This window comes from Arvicola amphibius, chromosome X (assembly GCF_903992535.2).
Source record: "Arvicola amphibius chromosome X, mArvAmp1.2, whole genome shotgun sequence".
NCBI classification, from domain to species: Eukaryota; Metazoa; Chordata; class Mammalia; order Rodentia; family Cricetidae; genus Arvicola; species Arvicola amphibius.
Window position 1 is genome coordinate 91,614,668 of NC_052065.1, and position 16,687 is coordinate 91,631,354.

The window sequence follows — 16,687 nt, forward strand, 5'->3', positions numbered from 1 at the left end:
TTATAATGGTATGTGACATAAACTGTCATGTAACTGATGATATGATTGTGATCTTTGCCTCTTTCAGCCTGCTCTTTTCTAGAAACCATTTCTTCTTGGAATATTGAACTGATAAAGAGTCCCTGGTAAGGCCTTGACTGATCCAGGGGTGGGGATATTTAAATGCTCGGTGTTTGGATCTGACTGGGTTTCCCTGCAGCCCTTTCCCAGGGACTGGGTTGTCTCTCAACCTGTAATTGGCCTGCTAGGAGGAGAAAAGGTAAGATTTGAAAGCAAGGGTTTCCAGAATAAACACAATGATGTTAGTACAACTTCAAAACGTCTCCAGAGCCAGCGGGCCCTACACTTTGTTTCCTGGTGCTTTCTCCTATTTTTCTTTCTATACACCAGGTGCAAGCAGCCCTGCCTCTTCCCCTGCTCAGTCTTCACTGGCTCTCCAGGAGGCCTCCCTCCCAAGTAGTTTCCTCTGTGCTGGTCCCGAACCCGGGAACCTTGCTCTTTGTAGCCAAGGCAGCCTCTTTATGTTAATCTAGTCCCACTGTGGGTGTGGGTGTTCGTGGATAGTTAAACTTGGCTAGATAGCAATGCATTACTACTGTTTTAGTGTTCAAATGAATGTCTTTGCTTTCATGGATAAATATAAGCAGTTCTTTTAAAAGCTACATTGAAATGCTGGACATGGTGGCACACCTTTAATCCCAGCACTGGGGAGGCAGAGACAGATGGATCTCTGTGAGTTCAAGGCCAGCCTGGTCTACAGAGCAAGTCCAGGACAGCCACAGATACACAGAGAAAAACATCTCAAAAAAACCCCCCAAAACAAAAAAGTCATATTGAACTCAATAATTTTGTTCTTTGCTTTCTCCCTCATCATCTCCTTCCCCTCTTCCTCTCAGTAAAGATGCCCAGTTCAACCAGTATGGATTTGAGGGTGGTCTGAGAGTATTTTTGACATGTCTAGGGGAAGCTGCTCTCTCCTGAGGCCCATGGGAACTCTGCGAGCCACACAGAGCCCTCTGCCTCTCAGTTTTCTGGTCTGTTTAATGGAACTAAACCATAACTGCCTTGTTCTAAGGGCAGGAAAGAGTTTTGCCTTCAGGAGGATCGAGGCGACAGTAGATCAGAGGTCACCCAGCAAGTTGGCATGCCCAGAACTCAAGGTTTACTGCTTCAGCTCTCCTTGCTTTTTTTTCGTTTCTGGGTCTGGTGCAACCTGCTGAACCTAGAACTTCAAAAGCCGTGAAAGCCCATGAGCAATGTTTTTTCCTGCCTTTCTCCACCCTAGGTGGTTTTCTGTGGAGCAACAATAAAGGAGTTGCTGCTGTGTGTGAATAACAAACACCTAAAGTTCCTCTTATCTGGTCTGCTCACTGCTGCGGCCTCAGAGGCTGCAGTTGTTTGTCTCTGTTTAGGCGCGGTTGCCTAGGGAACAAAGTTGTTCTCTTTACCACTAAGTGATTGTGGGACAAGTTTTTTCCACTTTCTTGTACAGAAAGTGCTTGTTGACCAAGGGGTTTGCTGGGCTACTTTCTGCCCCTCTTCATTCCCCCTCCCCTCAGACGGCTTCCTCTCCTAGTGTCCCCCTCCCCTTTTTGAGACAAAGTCTCCTGCAGCCCCAAATGTCCTTGACCGTCTTATCTGCCTGCCTCCAAATCTCAGGTGCTGAGATTATAACAGCGCACCACCACAGTCACTTCACCCACCTGCCTCCACCCCCAATCTTTATAACACCGTGGATCAAACTTTCCTTTCGTCATCTGTTACTTTTCAGCTAGAAAGCAGGGGTGTAAAGTCTGTAGGTGTACTGAATAGTTCCCAAAGCCCCTCAGTTTGTTTTACAGGGAAGGGGTGAAAGGATTTGGGAATGAGGATTAAGAAAGCTAGGTCAGAGGAGGGATGGCTGCTTGAGAGCGGATGTGCCCGTAGCCCTCAGTTTGTATCTATGCCATTAGCTGTGCATTCTGCACAGCATGACCAAACTGACAGGTGCACACAATGAATTTGGCATCCTGAGTAGCAAGATTGAGATTAGATAGGGAAATTGGGGCTCAAGAGGCCAGCAAGCCGAGATGTGTGATGTTAGGAAAGTTTTGACAATTGGAAAAGAACAGGCTAATATGTATGAATCTGACAGAGAAGGAAGCATGTCATTTTAAGTTAATTTGGGTAGCAATTGGGCCAAGTCATTTTCGTCATCTTGAGGCTTATTATGACTTAAGAAAAGTGAAATTCTGTTTAAATGCATGTGTCCAAAAAATAGCTGTGTTCTACAGGAAGCCCAGATTAAATGAAATAACTGACATAAGGGTGGCTCTCTTAAGAACCCAGTAGGCTCAGAACTGGTCTAGAATTAAGTCCATTTGAGGGTGCAGCAGAAGAGAAACTAAATGTCCTTCATTAGACAAACTGCAGAGAAATGTGGACAGAGAAGGGCACTAGTAAGTATCCCCTAAGAGGTGCAGAGGGAAGCTGAAATAGACTTGGCCCGCACCACTGCTTGATGCTGCGAGAGAACTCTCAGGACTAGTGGAGAAGCAGGAATTGAACACATCTTTCTTTGGGCGGGGTGGGGAAAGCAGACTAAAAGAATGTAGTTTTGCCCCCTCGCACAGTCTCCTTTTTCTCAACACAACGCTTCTACTTTGTCAAGGTCAAGGATTCTGAATGGATTATTAGAAGCAGGAAGAGGCAGGCTCACCTATGTTAACTAGGCTCCTCTCTTGATCCTTCAGAAGCATACCTTTCTTGTTTCTTTGGGGGGATTCTTAGGGGGTATTTTTCCAAATTTCCCCTCAAGCTAAAAGTTGGGTGTTAATAGTCATTTAGACCAAGTAGGAAGGCTAAGTTGTGTCCAAATTTTCATAGGGGCTGTGGGATTTTGGACAAGTTACTTAAACTTGCTGAGTCTCAGCTTCCCTATGTGGACAGAGAGGTATAAGAGACTATGTAAATGACACACCATCAGGGAGGCAGCAGCCCGTCCTGGGTGTTCAGCAAATATTGGACAGACTAGCAAAAACATTTTGCCTCTATCAAATGCCCACCCAGTCTATGTATACAGTCAGACACCAAGTTTATTTTTAGAAAAAAAAGAGCAAAGTTTATTGAAATTTCAGGCTACATCTGAAAAATCCAAATCCTGAAGACATACAGCAGGATAAGGTGTCAGAAAGTGGAAAGTGTCCACTGTCACAGAACCTCCTTACACAAACTTCCTGGGTACATCTCTCAGGCCCCCAAGGGATTAAAACCATTTACTTCTCTTATCCACCACAGGACTCCATCCTTTAATTCATCCCGAAGTTCCTTACAAGAAGAAAACAAAAAAACAAAAAACCCACCCCCCCAAAAAAAACAACAGCAACAACAACAAAACAAAACCAACAACAAAAACAAAAACAATTAAAAAAAAACTCAAACAAAAAAGTGAAGTCCAAACTGATCTTCTCTCAACCCCATTCTATGTAGTCAGCACCAATGAATGGTGGGTTTGGCATTCAAATGAGGACTTCAGTGTCTTCAGTGGACAGATGGGGGAGGGATGCAGCAGCAAGGCATCTGTGGCCGCATTGTGAGGCTGGTCCCCCTCTCCCTCCCTTGTATCTTGAGTCTTAATTAAAGGACAAAATGGATCAATTTGGTAAATTAGCACAGTCAAAAAATTAGCTTTAAGAGATAAGGGACCAGTCAGTACTCCCAAAGCTGATTAGGCCCTTCAACATATAGGTGTATGTGTATAGGTATACATCACTACACTAAGATATAGATCTAGCCCTATGGGTGTATATATGCATTTATGGCTATATAGAAAAACTATGCCAACACTAACCAAACAGAACTTTGTAAGCGGTCATCCCAAAGCTGTAATCCCACACTGGGCTGTGCACAAAGCCATGCAATATACCATATTAACCAACAGAAGGCTGACTTGGCTCAATCTCTCCCATCTCTGCCCCTGCCTGGGCAAGACAGAGGAGAAGAGAGAGGTTGCCTCTGCTTAAAACACAAGTGGCTTCTTCATAGGAACAGTCATTGTCAGATGAAGCTGTGGAAGATGTCCATGGAAATGAAAAACAGACCCCTTATACTTTCTGGAGCACACTGGCATTACATCTCAAACTACTTTCTCCTTTGCCAGCTGTAACTAAGTTGCCCAGGCCCTGGAAAGCCCCTGGGCCCGGTAGCATGAGAGGCTCACTGGCTTGGGGTTACTAGGCCTCATGCAACTCAGCCTCCAGGGACCTGCTCTTTGTCAGGGGTCTGTCACTGGAGTGGACCCAGATGGCCATGTCCTTGGGACATCTCTTGGCACCAGCTATGTTAGGTGTAAAGTTCTCCACATGAGATGACGCTTGGGGAGCCAAAAAACAAACTGGAAAGAACTAGGTAGAACAAGTTGTGGCTCTGCCCACCCTGAGGACAGAGCCACTTACACCGCAGAACCACCAGGGGCTTCAGCTTCTGGGGTTTCTGGAGCTTTGGGTGCTGGCTCTTCAGGGCTCAGCCTGGACTGGAACTTTTCCAACTGCTCTGGGCTTGCCAGGGTCTTCAGGAGGGTGTTCTCACGCTCCAGCTGGGAGTTCTTCTCCACCAGCTCACGGATCTGCTCCTTTAGGATCTCCACCTCCTCTCTCACAGCATACATCAGATGATTCTTCACTAGATCCTGTCATGGAACAAAGCTATTTGTTAGCCACCATGGCCCCTCCGCAGCACTGTCAGCCTGCTATCCATCCGCTGCACTGTCACCTGCTATCCATCCGCTGCACTGTCACCTGCTATCCATCCGCTGCACTGGTCTTTATGCCACCATCATGCAACCCTCACACAGCACATTGTGCCTCGAGCTCACTTCTTTGTGCCCTATTCTCTTATACACTTAAGACTCTTGTTTAGGACAGTTGCAGGATTTGGGCCATGCCAGGGTTGGGAGCCCAACTTTGTTCCAGACTCTCCAAATTACTAATGATTTTCAAGTCTAACTAGGTTAAGACCTCTGTTTATCTTGCTGATGGCAAAAATCTGGGGGAAGCCTACAGTGCACCCCATATTCTTGGTCTGTTTTATAAACATCTGCCAATAATATGAAATTGTTATCTCCTAAAAATGCCATCTATTTTGGCATTTTCTCCCCTGCACATAACCCAGCACATCGAGTCACCCTTGTCTTGAAAACTCAAGTAGGACACATAAACCTTACTCTGGGGAGAGGCAGAGCTTTCCGTACCCTTTGAATTTACTGAGGGATAGGGAACTGTGCCATTAAGCTCCACAGCGCAGTTGAGGAGCTTATCACTGGAAGAAGTCCCAAGTCTCTGCAGTATTTTGGCTGTTTGGAGGAGTGTGACCTCTACCTATTAAGAAGCAGACCAGCAAAAGGGTGGGGTGCTTTGCTTTCTGTTTCCTCCTAACTCCTGACCCCAGCCCAGGATCTGCAGAGGCACTGCAGTGCAACTGCATCCAATGAGCTCTGGCCCCTGCCAACTGCAGGAAACAGACAAATCCAAGAGTTGCAATTCTCACCTTGCACCATTCAGGAGGGAGCCAGAGGCTGCTGCAAAGCCCTGGGATGGAGGAGGAGTCAAAAGGGAGGTAGTGTACCAAGGGCAGACTGGGAATGTCCTAAAAGGCATCCCGCTAATTGTCCCCTAAGGTCTCCAATGAGGATAGGAAGCTGGCAGTTATTTTCCTTAGGTTCCTGGCTAAAAGCTTTTGCATCCACCCCCTCAGAACTGTCCAGAGTTACATAAGCTACAAATAAGTCAGGGGACGGTAATGACGCAGTGATGCCACTCACCATGGCCTGCTCAATCTTGTTGTCTAGGGCCACCACGCTGGCTCCGGAGGCACTGCCAAGACAAAAAGCAAAGCCACCCATTACTCACTCTAAGTCCAAGGCATTTGTGGCTGAAGTACTCCATCTGCCTAGGGTCTTCTCTCCTGCCTCCCTGGCCTGAATTCCAGGCACTTAAGGTCTCTCTCCAGCCCCTGCAGGAAACTGCACTTCTCTAACCCCGCTAACCTTGCTTGGGCGCCGCCCTGAGTTCCAAAGGATTGGAGCTCCATGCGGTTCTGAGGCGCCCGGGCCTGAGCGGCCTGCTTTCAGGCTATTTGCAAACAATAGAGCGCGCGTCCAAGGAAAGCCCCCCGCGGTGGGGCCCCAAAGGTCCCGGGCAAACCTACCAATCTCCGAACCTAGCTAGGAATTCCTTCTCGATTTAGAAGCTTCCGACTCAGACGGTGCACAGCCTGCCCCAGCCCTGCCTAGTTCGCCGCCTCTACCTTAGCGGCGGCAGCAGCTGGTTCTCACCACCGCGCGGCAGCCGCAGGGACGCTCCGCCGGCGGATCCCAGTGCGGAGGTGACCCCCCCCCTCCTGCGTCCCCTACTCCCGCCCCTTCCCAGGATGCTACACCGCAGGGAAACAGGGACCAAAGCAAGGCTAGCTAGCTCTGTGATCCACCTCGGAGCCCAGCCCAGTGGGCTCCGCGGTTCGATTCAGCGCGCGAGCTAGAGCAAGTGGTTACCTGTTATCCAGCTTAACGGAAACCACATCCCCTCCAAGCAGAGAAGAGAAGAAGGAGATGGAGAAATTGTGCAGCTGATAGACCGCCACCTCCATGGGGGTCTGATACATTTCGGTGTTCATGATTCGAGTTGCCGGGGGAGCTGTGGCTGGTTTGGGTGACTGCTGGCGCGCTGCTATAGGATAGGCTCTGGCGCCGCAGTTCTGCCCTGGAGCTAGGAGTAGAAGGAAGGCTGCCGGGCAGAACCTGAGCAAGTCAGGCACTTCAGGCTGGAGTTGAAGGGAAGTGGCTCGAGGGAAGTCACCAAGTGTGTCACAAACTCACAGCTGCCAGCCCAACCCAGACTCAGAGATAATTTCGGCTCCTGCTTCTTTATATAGGAGGAGCCCGCTGCGTCACATGGCGTCAGGGCCATGCAAATGAGTCCTGTACTGGGCTTTGTGGCCCAGTTAAACCACATCCCCCTCGGTGAACCTTAGTCAGGGAGTGTAAACAGTTCAGCACTTTCTTGTGCCAATTGGCATCTCCAAAGAGGACTTTGGAGGCTGGTAAAAACCAAACTGGAGCTCATTTCTAGAGAAATGAACAGTAGGTAGAAAGCATTCAGTAGAGGGCGGTACTGCATTTAAAAGCTTTCTGGGTGCCAATCCATGTGCTCTAACTGGCTTTGCAATGCTCTCCTGTCACTCTCTGATGCCTACCCCCCACCATTAGGAGTCTCACTTTCTCCAGCTGACTGCGTCTTTCCTTGGACACAGATTTTCCATGTGTATGTTCACTCACTCAGCAATGCAGCCATATGCTTACCCAGCCTGGTCCAAACTCCAGGACCCGCTCAACTCATCTCTTCCTTGAGAAGTACAAGTATGGGAATAATGGGTGGTGTGCATGTAATACACTCACAGGTGTGCACAAATCTGTGAGTGCGTGTGTATGGGGAAAGAGGGTTCAAGAGCTGATGAGATAGACACACACTAGGGAGCAGTAGGTGGGTGACAGAGGATGTGGAAAGAAGACAGAGCAGTGCAGTTGGCAATGGAGTGACCACAGATGCCAATCCTTTTCTCTTTGGTCTCTACACCCTACTTTGAAAAGAAAATACATTCACCACTATTACCTGAGAGCTCATGTCCCTATTTATTTTATTTTATATGTATGAGTGTTTTGCTGGTATGTATGTCTGTGCACCACATGAGTGCCTGGTGTCTGTCTGAGGAGGCCAGAAGAGGGCATTGGATCCTCTGGGCCTGGAGTTACAGAAGATTGTGAACAACCATGTGGTACTGGCAATCGACTGGGTCCTCTGGAAGAGTAGCCAGCGCTCTTGCTGCTGAGTCATCTCTCCAGCCCTATTTTTATTTTTTTTACTTACTTACTTACTTACAGGCAGGGGCTATCTATGTAGCTCAAGCTGACCTCCAATCATAATTCTCCTACATGCTGTGATTGTAGACTGCACCAACATTCTTGGCTAACTATTTTTTAAAACATTTTTTAAGGGCTGGAGGGATGACTCAGCCATTAAAGGCTAGGCTCAGAAACAAAAATATTTCCAAAAAAACTTTCTTATAAACAGCAAGCTGAAGAAGAAAACTACAAACCAAAGCTACACATAAATTGCCTCAGGAAAAATAGCTCCAATGTCAACAGATCTCTGAGGAAAGGAAGATTTAGAATTTCTCCAGGTGCTCCCAAGCGAGAACCCTGAAGCACTGACACCAAGGGGAACTTGCCTCCTCCTGAAATCTCAAAGTCCTGATAACAGTTACATCTACCTGTGCATATTTCCTGTTTTTTTAATTTTTGTTTTATCATTCCTATAAAATATGAAATGATGAATGATACACGGAATCCAAAGAGAAACTCTATCCCTGGGGGAAATTTGGCCAAACTATAAATAAATTCACTTTTATTTGCCAACTTCTGTTTACTTCAGAATACAGGAAACTAAGCTGTTTTGTGGACCTAAGTGTCTAGTAGTAATGGGTCCAACTATATATACACACCATTGAAGAGTACTTAATGATGCCATAAGGAAAGAGGTTTCTGTTGTCTAATAAAATTACACATGTTTGCATCAAAACGTATTTTCATTCTTTTGGGCATTAAAAAGAAAGGAAGGAAGGAAAGAAAAAGATTAAAAAAGGAGGTGGCATCTAAGACGAGGTTCTTCCTACTCCTGCCTAAGAGAGGCCACCTGGTGGATAAAATTAGAACTGCAAGGATAGGAAACAACACGGGCAGAGAAAGGAATAAGTGATGCAATCACCAATACTGTTTACACCAACCCAGGACAAGAGGAACATTAGGTTCCACCAACATATACAATAGTTATGTATATGTATAGCATGATGTTAAGGCAAGTACACATAAATCAGTGCTCCACAAGCTATGGTCCAATGAAACAACCCAGGGCAATCATTCTATTGGAAAAGTACTGGGACCTCTTATCAGCAAAGGAGGTAATTATTTGCTTCAGGATATTTCTTAGACAGGTACCTGGTACTGACACTCTGGCTAAGGCCCCAGCCAAGCCCAATCTGAAGACCTTGATTTCCTCCTGGCTTTTAGTGCATTTATGTCACTGAACAGTCACTGTTTTCAACTATGAAATGGGGCTTCACTGGTAGATTTCAATGGTAAAATATTCAATGTCCACTGCAGTTGCAAAGAGCTGACCAAGCGCCAGGCGGTGGTGGTGCCCGCCTTTAATCCCAGCACTTGGGAAGCAGAGGCAGGTGGATCTCTGTGAGTTCGAGTCCAGCCTGTTCTACAAGAGCTAGTTCCAGGACAGGCTCAAAAGCTACAGAGAGACCCTGTCTCAAAAAACCAAAAAAAAAAAAAAAAGCAAAGAGCTGACCAATAAACTCTCTAAGCAAACTTTTTGCATAGCCCCATTTTAGGTGGGAGAAAATGCCAACCTCAAGACATTGTTAACTTCAGACTCTCCGAATGTGGTGTTTGCACTAAGTGGTGTGCAGCAGACAGAACAAAGTATAGGTAGTATTTATAGGTCATTAAGAACATTATCTGAGGAGAAAAACCTTTTAAATTAGCAGCTTAGCTGCTCTTGGAGTTTCCTGATTTATTAATCTTCTCTCTGCCACCTAGAGCTTTCTTGGTCTGAAAAAACTTCTGACTTGATTTTTTTTTATTGCTTTGTAAATTTTTCCTAAACTACTGCTACTCACCCACCCCAAGACTACAAAGAAGATGGTGAGAAAACAGTGGGAGGTAGGGATAAGACAGGTTGGCAGGGGCAAAATACCACCAGGAAAATGAAGAACTAAAACAACCATTTTGATGAAGATTTCTTCATTTAGAAACAGTGACAGAGAATTTCAGGTACTTTGAGGAAAGAAGAGAAAAGAGGAAATAGGGGTTGCTAACAAGGTTGAATTGAATTGCTCATTAATTATACTTCAAATAAAAAACAACCTGAGTTTGAGATTCACTGACTATAATAGCTACCATAGCACTAGCTATGAGCTGACACTGTGCTGGCTATACCATAAACCCTGCATTTTAGGCAATATCACTATCATTTACAAATGAAAAAACTGAGGGTCTGGTACCTTGCCCAAAATGGAGAATACATTGCAGAGTTAGGACTCTAGCACAAATCTACTGACCAAGAAACTAAGTTTGCTTGTTTGACTATACCAGCTAATGGATAATTATTGTTCAGGAAGTAGGTTTACTGAAAGAGCAGAGATTACTGAAGTTGGAGGGATGAGTTGGAGGAGTCAGAGAAGGGTAAGGAGGAAAGAAAGGGTGAAGAGAAAATGCCTGTAGGATGCTAGCAACTTTGGTGACATACAAGAGGCGCTAAGGCCAACTTTGAGTTTTAAGCATAGTCAGCTTTTCTGACACTTGGAGATGGAAAAATAATCAAACTGTCCCTAAGAGCTTTAGAAAAGGGCCATGTTGCTTTTGCTGGTTAATGAATAAAGAAACTGCTTTCGGCCAATAGCTTAACAGTAAAGCCAGGCTGAAAGAGATCTAAAGAGAGAGTAGGCGGAGTCAGGGAGAAGCTGTGTAGCCCCGCCAGAGACAGACACCCTCCAGGGCCCGCCAGATGGAACTTTACCCAGTAAGCCACAGCCACATGGCGATACACAGATTAATGGAGATGGGTTAGTTTAGGATATAAGAGTTAGGCAGAAATACATTTAAGTTATTGGCCAAAAAATATTGCAAATAAAAAAATAAAATAAACTGATTAAACTGAAAAAAAAGGAAAGGGCCATGTTCATTTAGATCAGTTCAAAACGCAATTGAGAAGTCTTCAAAGTCATGTCAGTCTAAGAAATAGGAGCTACTGGTGGTTCCATAAAGGAATGAATATATAGTTCCAGAGCACACTCTATTCCAAATAAAGTGTGTGGTTTTAGAATAACAATCACAATCTATTCAAACCTCAAATTTTTGCCCCCCTCTTACTGACATCCTTAGTTAAATCTCTCCATTTTTTCTTATTCTTGCTGTACTGTCTTTAGAATGAGGTCATTAAGTAAACAAGCTTAGTTGGGCATTGTGGCATGCTTTTAATATCAAGAGGCAGAGACAGAGGCAGGCAGATTTCTGTGAGTTCAAGGCCAATCTGGTGTACGTAGTGAGTTCCAGGTTAGTCAGGGCTATGGAGTGAGTGAACCCTTGTAAAAGGAAAGGAAAGAAAAGGGAGAGGAAGGGAGGGGAGGGGAGGGGAGGAGAGGGAAGGGAAAGGGCAAATTTATACCAAGAACTTCGTTTTTCTGACTGACCCACTATCCTGTGGATTTAGCCCACACTTAGACCAATCTCTCTTCTGCTATACGTCCATAGTTCTGTATGTGAAAAGTAATCTTTATCTCAGTTTCCAGAGAATTACTATAATTTATAATTTATAAAGAAAAAAAGAACTTATGTAAATGCCTCTATACAAAGATCTTCTAATAAGGACAAGGAAGATTGGGGAAGGGGGTTGAACCTAAACAGTTAGTTTTATGGTTAACCTTCAGCATACCAGAAAACTCTTCTGTTTAAAACAGTTGCACCAACCCTTGGAGTGGGTGAAAGATTGCAGAGTACATTATATCCATTATCTAGTCTAATACTTCTGTCCTGCACACGTGGACTCCACACAGGAACGAGCAACTCAAGGCTTCAACAGCCCAACAACATCAACATTCAGAAATATTTCTAAGCCTCTTCTTATATCCCACAACTTATAAATATAGCCTAGATCTGAAGCCAGCATGCCAGCAGTCCCTGCTGATGAGCTAGGCCCTTCACTGGCTTCACTTTTAGCCCTAACGCCACAGTACTTTGCAAGGAAGCAGACATAGCTGGCCCTACCTCCCTCAGGGGTGACCTCCTAAAGGTAATGAGGATGGATCAATTTTCCCCATTTCAGGAGGCCATGGTAGGTAGTTTACTGTTTGAGCTAGAAGAATATGTTCACATTCCCATTGGTCTGTTCTACTTTAAAAGCCAAAGTCATCCAGACAAGAGTTCCTGTTACTTGGGGTTCCCACAGGACAGTAGATAGGTAACTGGGAAAAATCCTAGCAGCATAAACCTCACATGGGATCTCAGCATGGTGCGAAGGGTGGAGATCAGGCTTGGGTGGGTGTGGCAGGTTGGAGGAGGTAGTGAGGGGGAACATCTTACTTCCCTTTTTGTCACACTTGAAGCATTGTGTACCACACAGCCAGAAGGAAACTATTTATAGGCAAGTCTTCCGTATTTTCTACAGGGAATGTTCCACCCAAGGATTCAGCAATATTGCCAGCAAAACACAGGGTCCTATGTCAGGAGAAGCGGAAAAGGACATGATGCGAGAGGTGTGGGACCAGCCACAAAACAAACATTGGGTTAGAAATTAGAAAGGGAAATACAAAAAGGATATTGAATGCCTGAGCATTAGTACAGTGCTAATGGGATAGGTCAAAAAAATCCCTCCCCAGTAACTACTCCACCAGAGCCCCCTTCTATCTAGGCTCTGTCTAGTTCTGGTTACTTACTTGTCCCATTTTCTGAAGAGGCTGGGGGAATAAGGAGGCTGAAATGCCATGGTATAATCTGTCCTTGTTTCTTTCTTATCTTCTCTCTTCCCCTCTGGTTCCACTCCAATGTGGGAGACTATAGACAGGAAGGTCACTGCCACTTACATAGTTATTTTGACTTCATGGAAAATCCCCAATGTTCAGAAGGAGAGAAGCAAGAAGAAAAGACGGTGACAGTGAAAGTGTCTTGTTCTCTGTAGATCATGTGAATTGCCTTGCATAGCCAGGACCCAGAGCCTTAATTTTGTTGGGCAGGAAAGTGGGGAGGATGTAGATGCAAATACAGAATGCAATGGTGTTGCGGGTGTGGGGGACAAGTAGAATCCTGGTAGAAAGATGGATACTCCCTTGGAGAAGCAGCTCTAGCAAATGATTTGGGGCACACCCTGGCACTGGATGATGGCAAGAACAATGAATTGTGCCTTTCAGCTCCCTCCTGGACAGGGTCCCGTGTGAGCTTCACAAACAATATCTGAGTGACACTAGGGATAGGAGGCAGAATTTCAATAGGCATTCTCCCCCCCCCCCCCCCCCCCGCCCTCATTAACATGAGTAAACATTGCTCTCCTCAAACCACCTTCATTACCCTGACTTTGAAGGCTAACTGTGGGGAGGTCTTATATTGGAGTCTCAACAGGACTGGAAATATTGATGACTTTTCAGGAATGTAGTTTAACCTCAGTGGATCTCGAATTTCATGAACCTTGTGTCAGTATTTATGCCTGTCTCCTTTCCCTTTATACCTCGTGGCTGCTGGCACAATCAACCTCCATAATTTTTCCAAGCCTTCTTCACATTTTCACCCTTACCAATAACTATCTATAAATTTCCTAAAAAAGAGGTTTGTAAAATTAACTTAGGTAAAAAGCAAACTGGTAATATATCAATTATGATTCCTTCTAGAATATCTGAAGTTTGTGGCAAGTTTAGAATTTCTCCCTACTGTTAGACCTTGATGAAAAGTTTATGTAAAGAAAACAAAACAAAACAAAACAATAAACAAGGGTTTGGCACAGGAGTATAGCTTGGAGTTCATGGGGACCATACCATTTCTACCTCTGGGCATAATTTCAAAGTGAAGAGTAAAGTTTTTTTATTCCCATCCTCTCCTCTCTTTGCCTACTGCCTACCCGAAGCTGATAATATAGCCGCCACAGAATATGATGTTTTTGTAGGCTCTGTTTTCTCTGACACTGTGACTGACAGTGCCAAGAAGGGTTTGTAATGCAAGGGGGGTTCACTTCTCGCTGCCATGTTCCTGACCTTTCTCCCTTGGCCAACTCAGTCTTAATCTCATTCCATATCCTTTATGAAGCAGATACTGGGGTTGTTTGCACACCCATCCCCAAGCCAAGAGACATATTAATGAAGGCAAATAACTTCTCTCTGAAAATCTTGGTGCACTATAGCCTTACAGAGGCTGGGAAAATAAGAGTATAATATGACCAAGGACACACTGGCAGGGCCTTCTTACTCACTTTGCTCTGTGAAGCCATCTTGAAAGCCAAAATTCCAAATATTTTTTTTTCTAGCAGTTGCCAAGGTCACTTTGATTGGTACATCAAGAACTTAAGGCTACTAGAAATGCTTAGGAGACAAAAACCAAGAGGACTCTGTTAGGGTGGCAGAGACAACAGACAAGGGGCTTGCTAATAAGGAGAAGACCTTGTCAGGGAGGCAGAGCTAGCAGGCAAGGGATTTGTGAAGAAGGCATAGGCTCTAAGGTGGAACACCTGGCTTCACTGTGTGACCCACAATAAAATAGGTGACCTTTGAAGTGATATAAGTTCTCTAAGGAATATAAGAATGGCTAATAATGCCAGCTTCTTTAGGGATTTTGGTTCCTGAATCTACAATGGGTCTTACATTGTGCTTAGTAAAGCCCCTTTACATCACAGCAGAGCTATTCACCAAACAGTCACTTGAGGGTGGATTCTTGGGTCTCTTTTGTGGGACTCTATAACTTGTGGAGAGAGGTGCTACAGATTTCAAAGGGTCTGGTCTGTCCACACCCTACCCTGGGGTTTCCTGGGTGGTGAGAAGGCAGTTTAGAGAGTGGGAGGCCACAGTGGGGATTCAGAAATTGGTTGAGAAATAGGGGTACACTTCTCTTAAAACAGAAAGCAGAAAAATAGGTGGGATTATTCCATGGGCAGGGCCCCCCAACCATGGGAATAGTGCCAGAGAACACTTACAGGAGTGATGGGAGTGCTTAAGGAAGGCCTTTCAACAGGTTTAAGAAATGCTGACAAGGGATACACACACCTTCTCAGGAAGAAAGAGAAAACACACACACACACACACACACACACACACACACACACACACACTCACTCACTCATAATCCCTCACAATGCAAACACCTTCCTCAACTTTTAACACAGTCCAATTCCAGGAGATAGTCAGGGAAAGAAGTTCATTCCTTCTCCCTTCATCCCTCTGCTCTTCCTTTGCTTTTCCCAGCTTCCTTACGTCCTCAAAGGGATAGTAAGATGATGATATGACAAGACAATGTAAACTCTAGAGTTTAAGTCAGTGTCAAAAGTCACGGCCTCTATTCTGTCATTCTGAGCTGGCTATGTGTTGTATAGAAGTCAGAGGTGACAGGATCTTAGAAGAAACTTGGAGTGACATTCAGATGGTCACTAGAGAAACCAGCTTTAAACATTTAACTGCACTCTGGGAAGAGGAAATCCTTGGCACTTCCAGGACTATATTTTCAAAGTTTGTCAATCATACATTCATTATAATGGAGTCTTTTAAATAAAGGAGAAATAAACACAGGTGACATTTGTGCACAATCAATCATATGAGATGCCTAAGAAATGACTCCTACAGGTTCTTCCAGAGGACAGTTCTAATTAGGGCCAATCCTGGCATAGTCTTTTGTGACCGGCTACTTCTGAATGTGATTTGAAGGACAGAGGAGAAGAACTTCATCTTAGTTGTTTTCCAGAATTTCAGCTGTGGTGCCTATAAAGACCACCATCACCATCATGATTCTGGGTTTCAGTGACATCTTCTGGAGTTACACTTTGAGGAACTAGAAAAGTTTTATTGCCAATGGAAAGCAACCCTAAAGAGGTGCCAGTGGCAGCCATTAATAGTTAAAGTGCTTCAGTATGAAGTAAATTATCAAAGCACTTTCTGAAGTCAGTGGCCAATCTAAGTTTGAACACAATTTAGACTCACAGAAAATAAATCTTGATAGTGGCCGTGGAGGGAAAGTGATGGGACACTCCAGTGAGCTTCTCAGGCTTTACCTCTAGCTAGTCAGGAGAAGGGAAGGTTAGTTTTTAGGTCATTTGGATACATCTCTTCTACACTAGTCTGAGGAACTGCTTTTAAGGGCTGCTGACAAAGAATTCACACATCTTATCAGAAAGAAAGAGAAGCACAAAGCATGCGTACGCGTGCGCACACACACACACACACACAGACACATTATGCAAACACCTCCTTCTCTAGCCTTTCACAAAGTCTGATTCCTAGAGATAGGCAGGCAAAGAGGGGTCTCATCTCGCTTTCTCCTTGATTGCCAGCTTCTCTATTACTCTCAGTAAGGTAATAGGGACACAGTATATGGCAATATAGCAAGACAGGGCACTTTAAATCAAGTCAGAGCTCGAATCATGGCTTAAAGGTATGAGCCAAGAAAAGGCCTATCTAAATAGCTCCTGTGGTACCATACATAGATACTGAGTTCTATTTTGTATGATGTAGTTCAGCATATTCTAGGCCAGTTACCTAATTTTCCATGTTTCTCATTCTTAGAAACTTGATAAGACCACAAGAGAGTTATTATTAGGGGGATAATTTCAAACCTACTTTGTTTTTGTTTAATGTCTTTTTTTGGGGGGAGGAGAGGTGTTGAGACAGCTTCTTGCTATACAGTTTTGACTGGCCTGGATCCTGCTTTGTAGTCCATATTAACCTTGAACTTGCAGAAATCGTCCTGCTTCAGCCTCCTCAGTGTTGGGATTACAGGTGTGTGCCGCCATGGCCAGCCTTTCTGAAATACTTTGATTTATATATAAACATTGGAAAACTTTGCTTCTGTTATGAGAAATAGATTATTTCTAAGGTACTTCACAGCTGTTTTGAGAATTCTGTC

The 16,687-nt window shown here is 44.7% G+C and overlaps 1 protein-coding gene across 7 annotated transcripts in view; it reads right to left on the minus strand.

Moving 5' to 3' along the window:
- Positions 1-3,073: 3,073 nt before the first annotated feature.
- Positions 3,074-16,687, minus strand: part of Tsc22d3 (TSC22 domain family member 3) — a 119,068-nt gene continuing 105,454 nt past the window's right edge. For 6 of the 7 annotated variants that reach the window (XM_038317356.1, XM_038317357.1, XM_038317358.1 and 3 more), the window contains 2 exons: positions 5,798-5,849; positions 3,074-4,666 (listed from right to left, as the gene is read on the minus strand). In XM_038317356.1, coding sequence (XP_038173284.1) covers positions 4,430-4,666; positions 5,798-5,849 — 289 coding nt within the window. In that variant the 3' untranslated portion in view covers positions 3,074-4,429. Of the gene's footprint in view, positions 4,667-5,797; positions 5,850-6,526; positions 6,944-16,687 lie in introns of those variants that run through there. The other variant, XM_038317361.1, reaches the window with a different exon arrangement.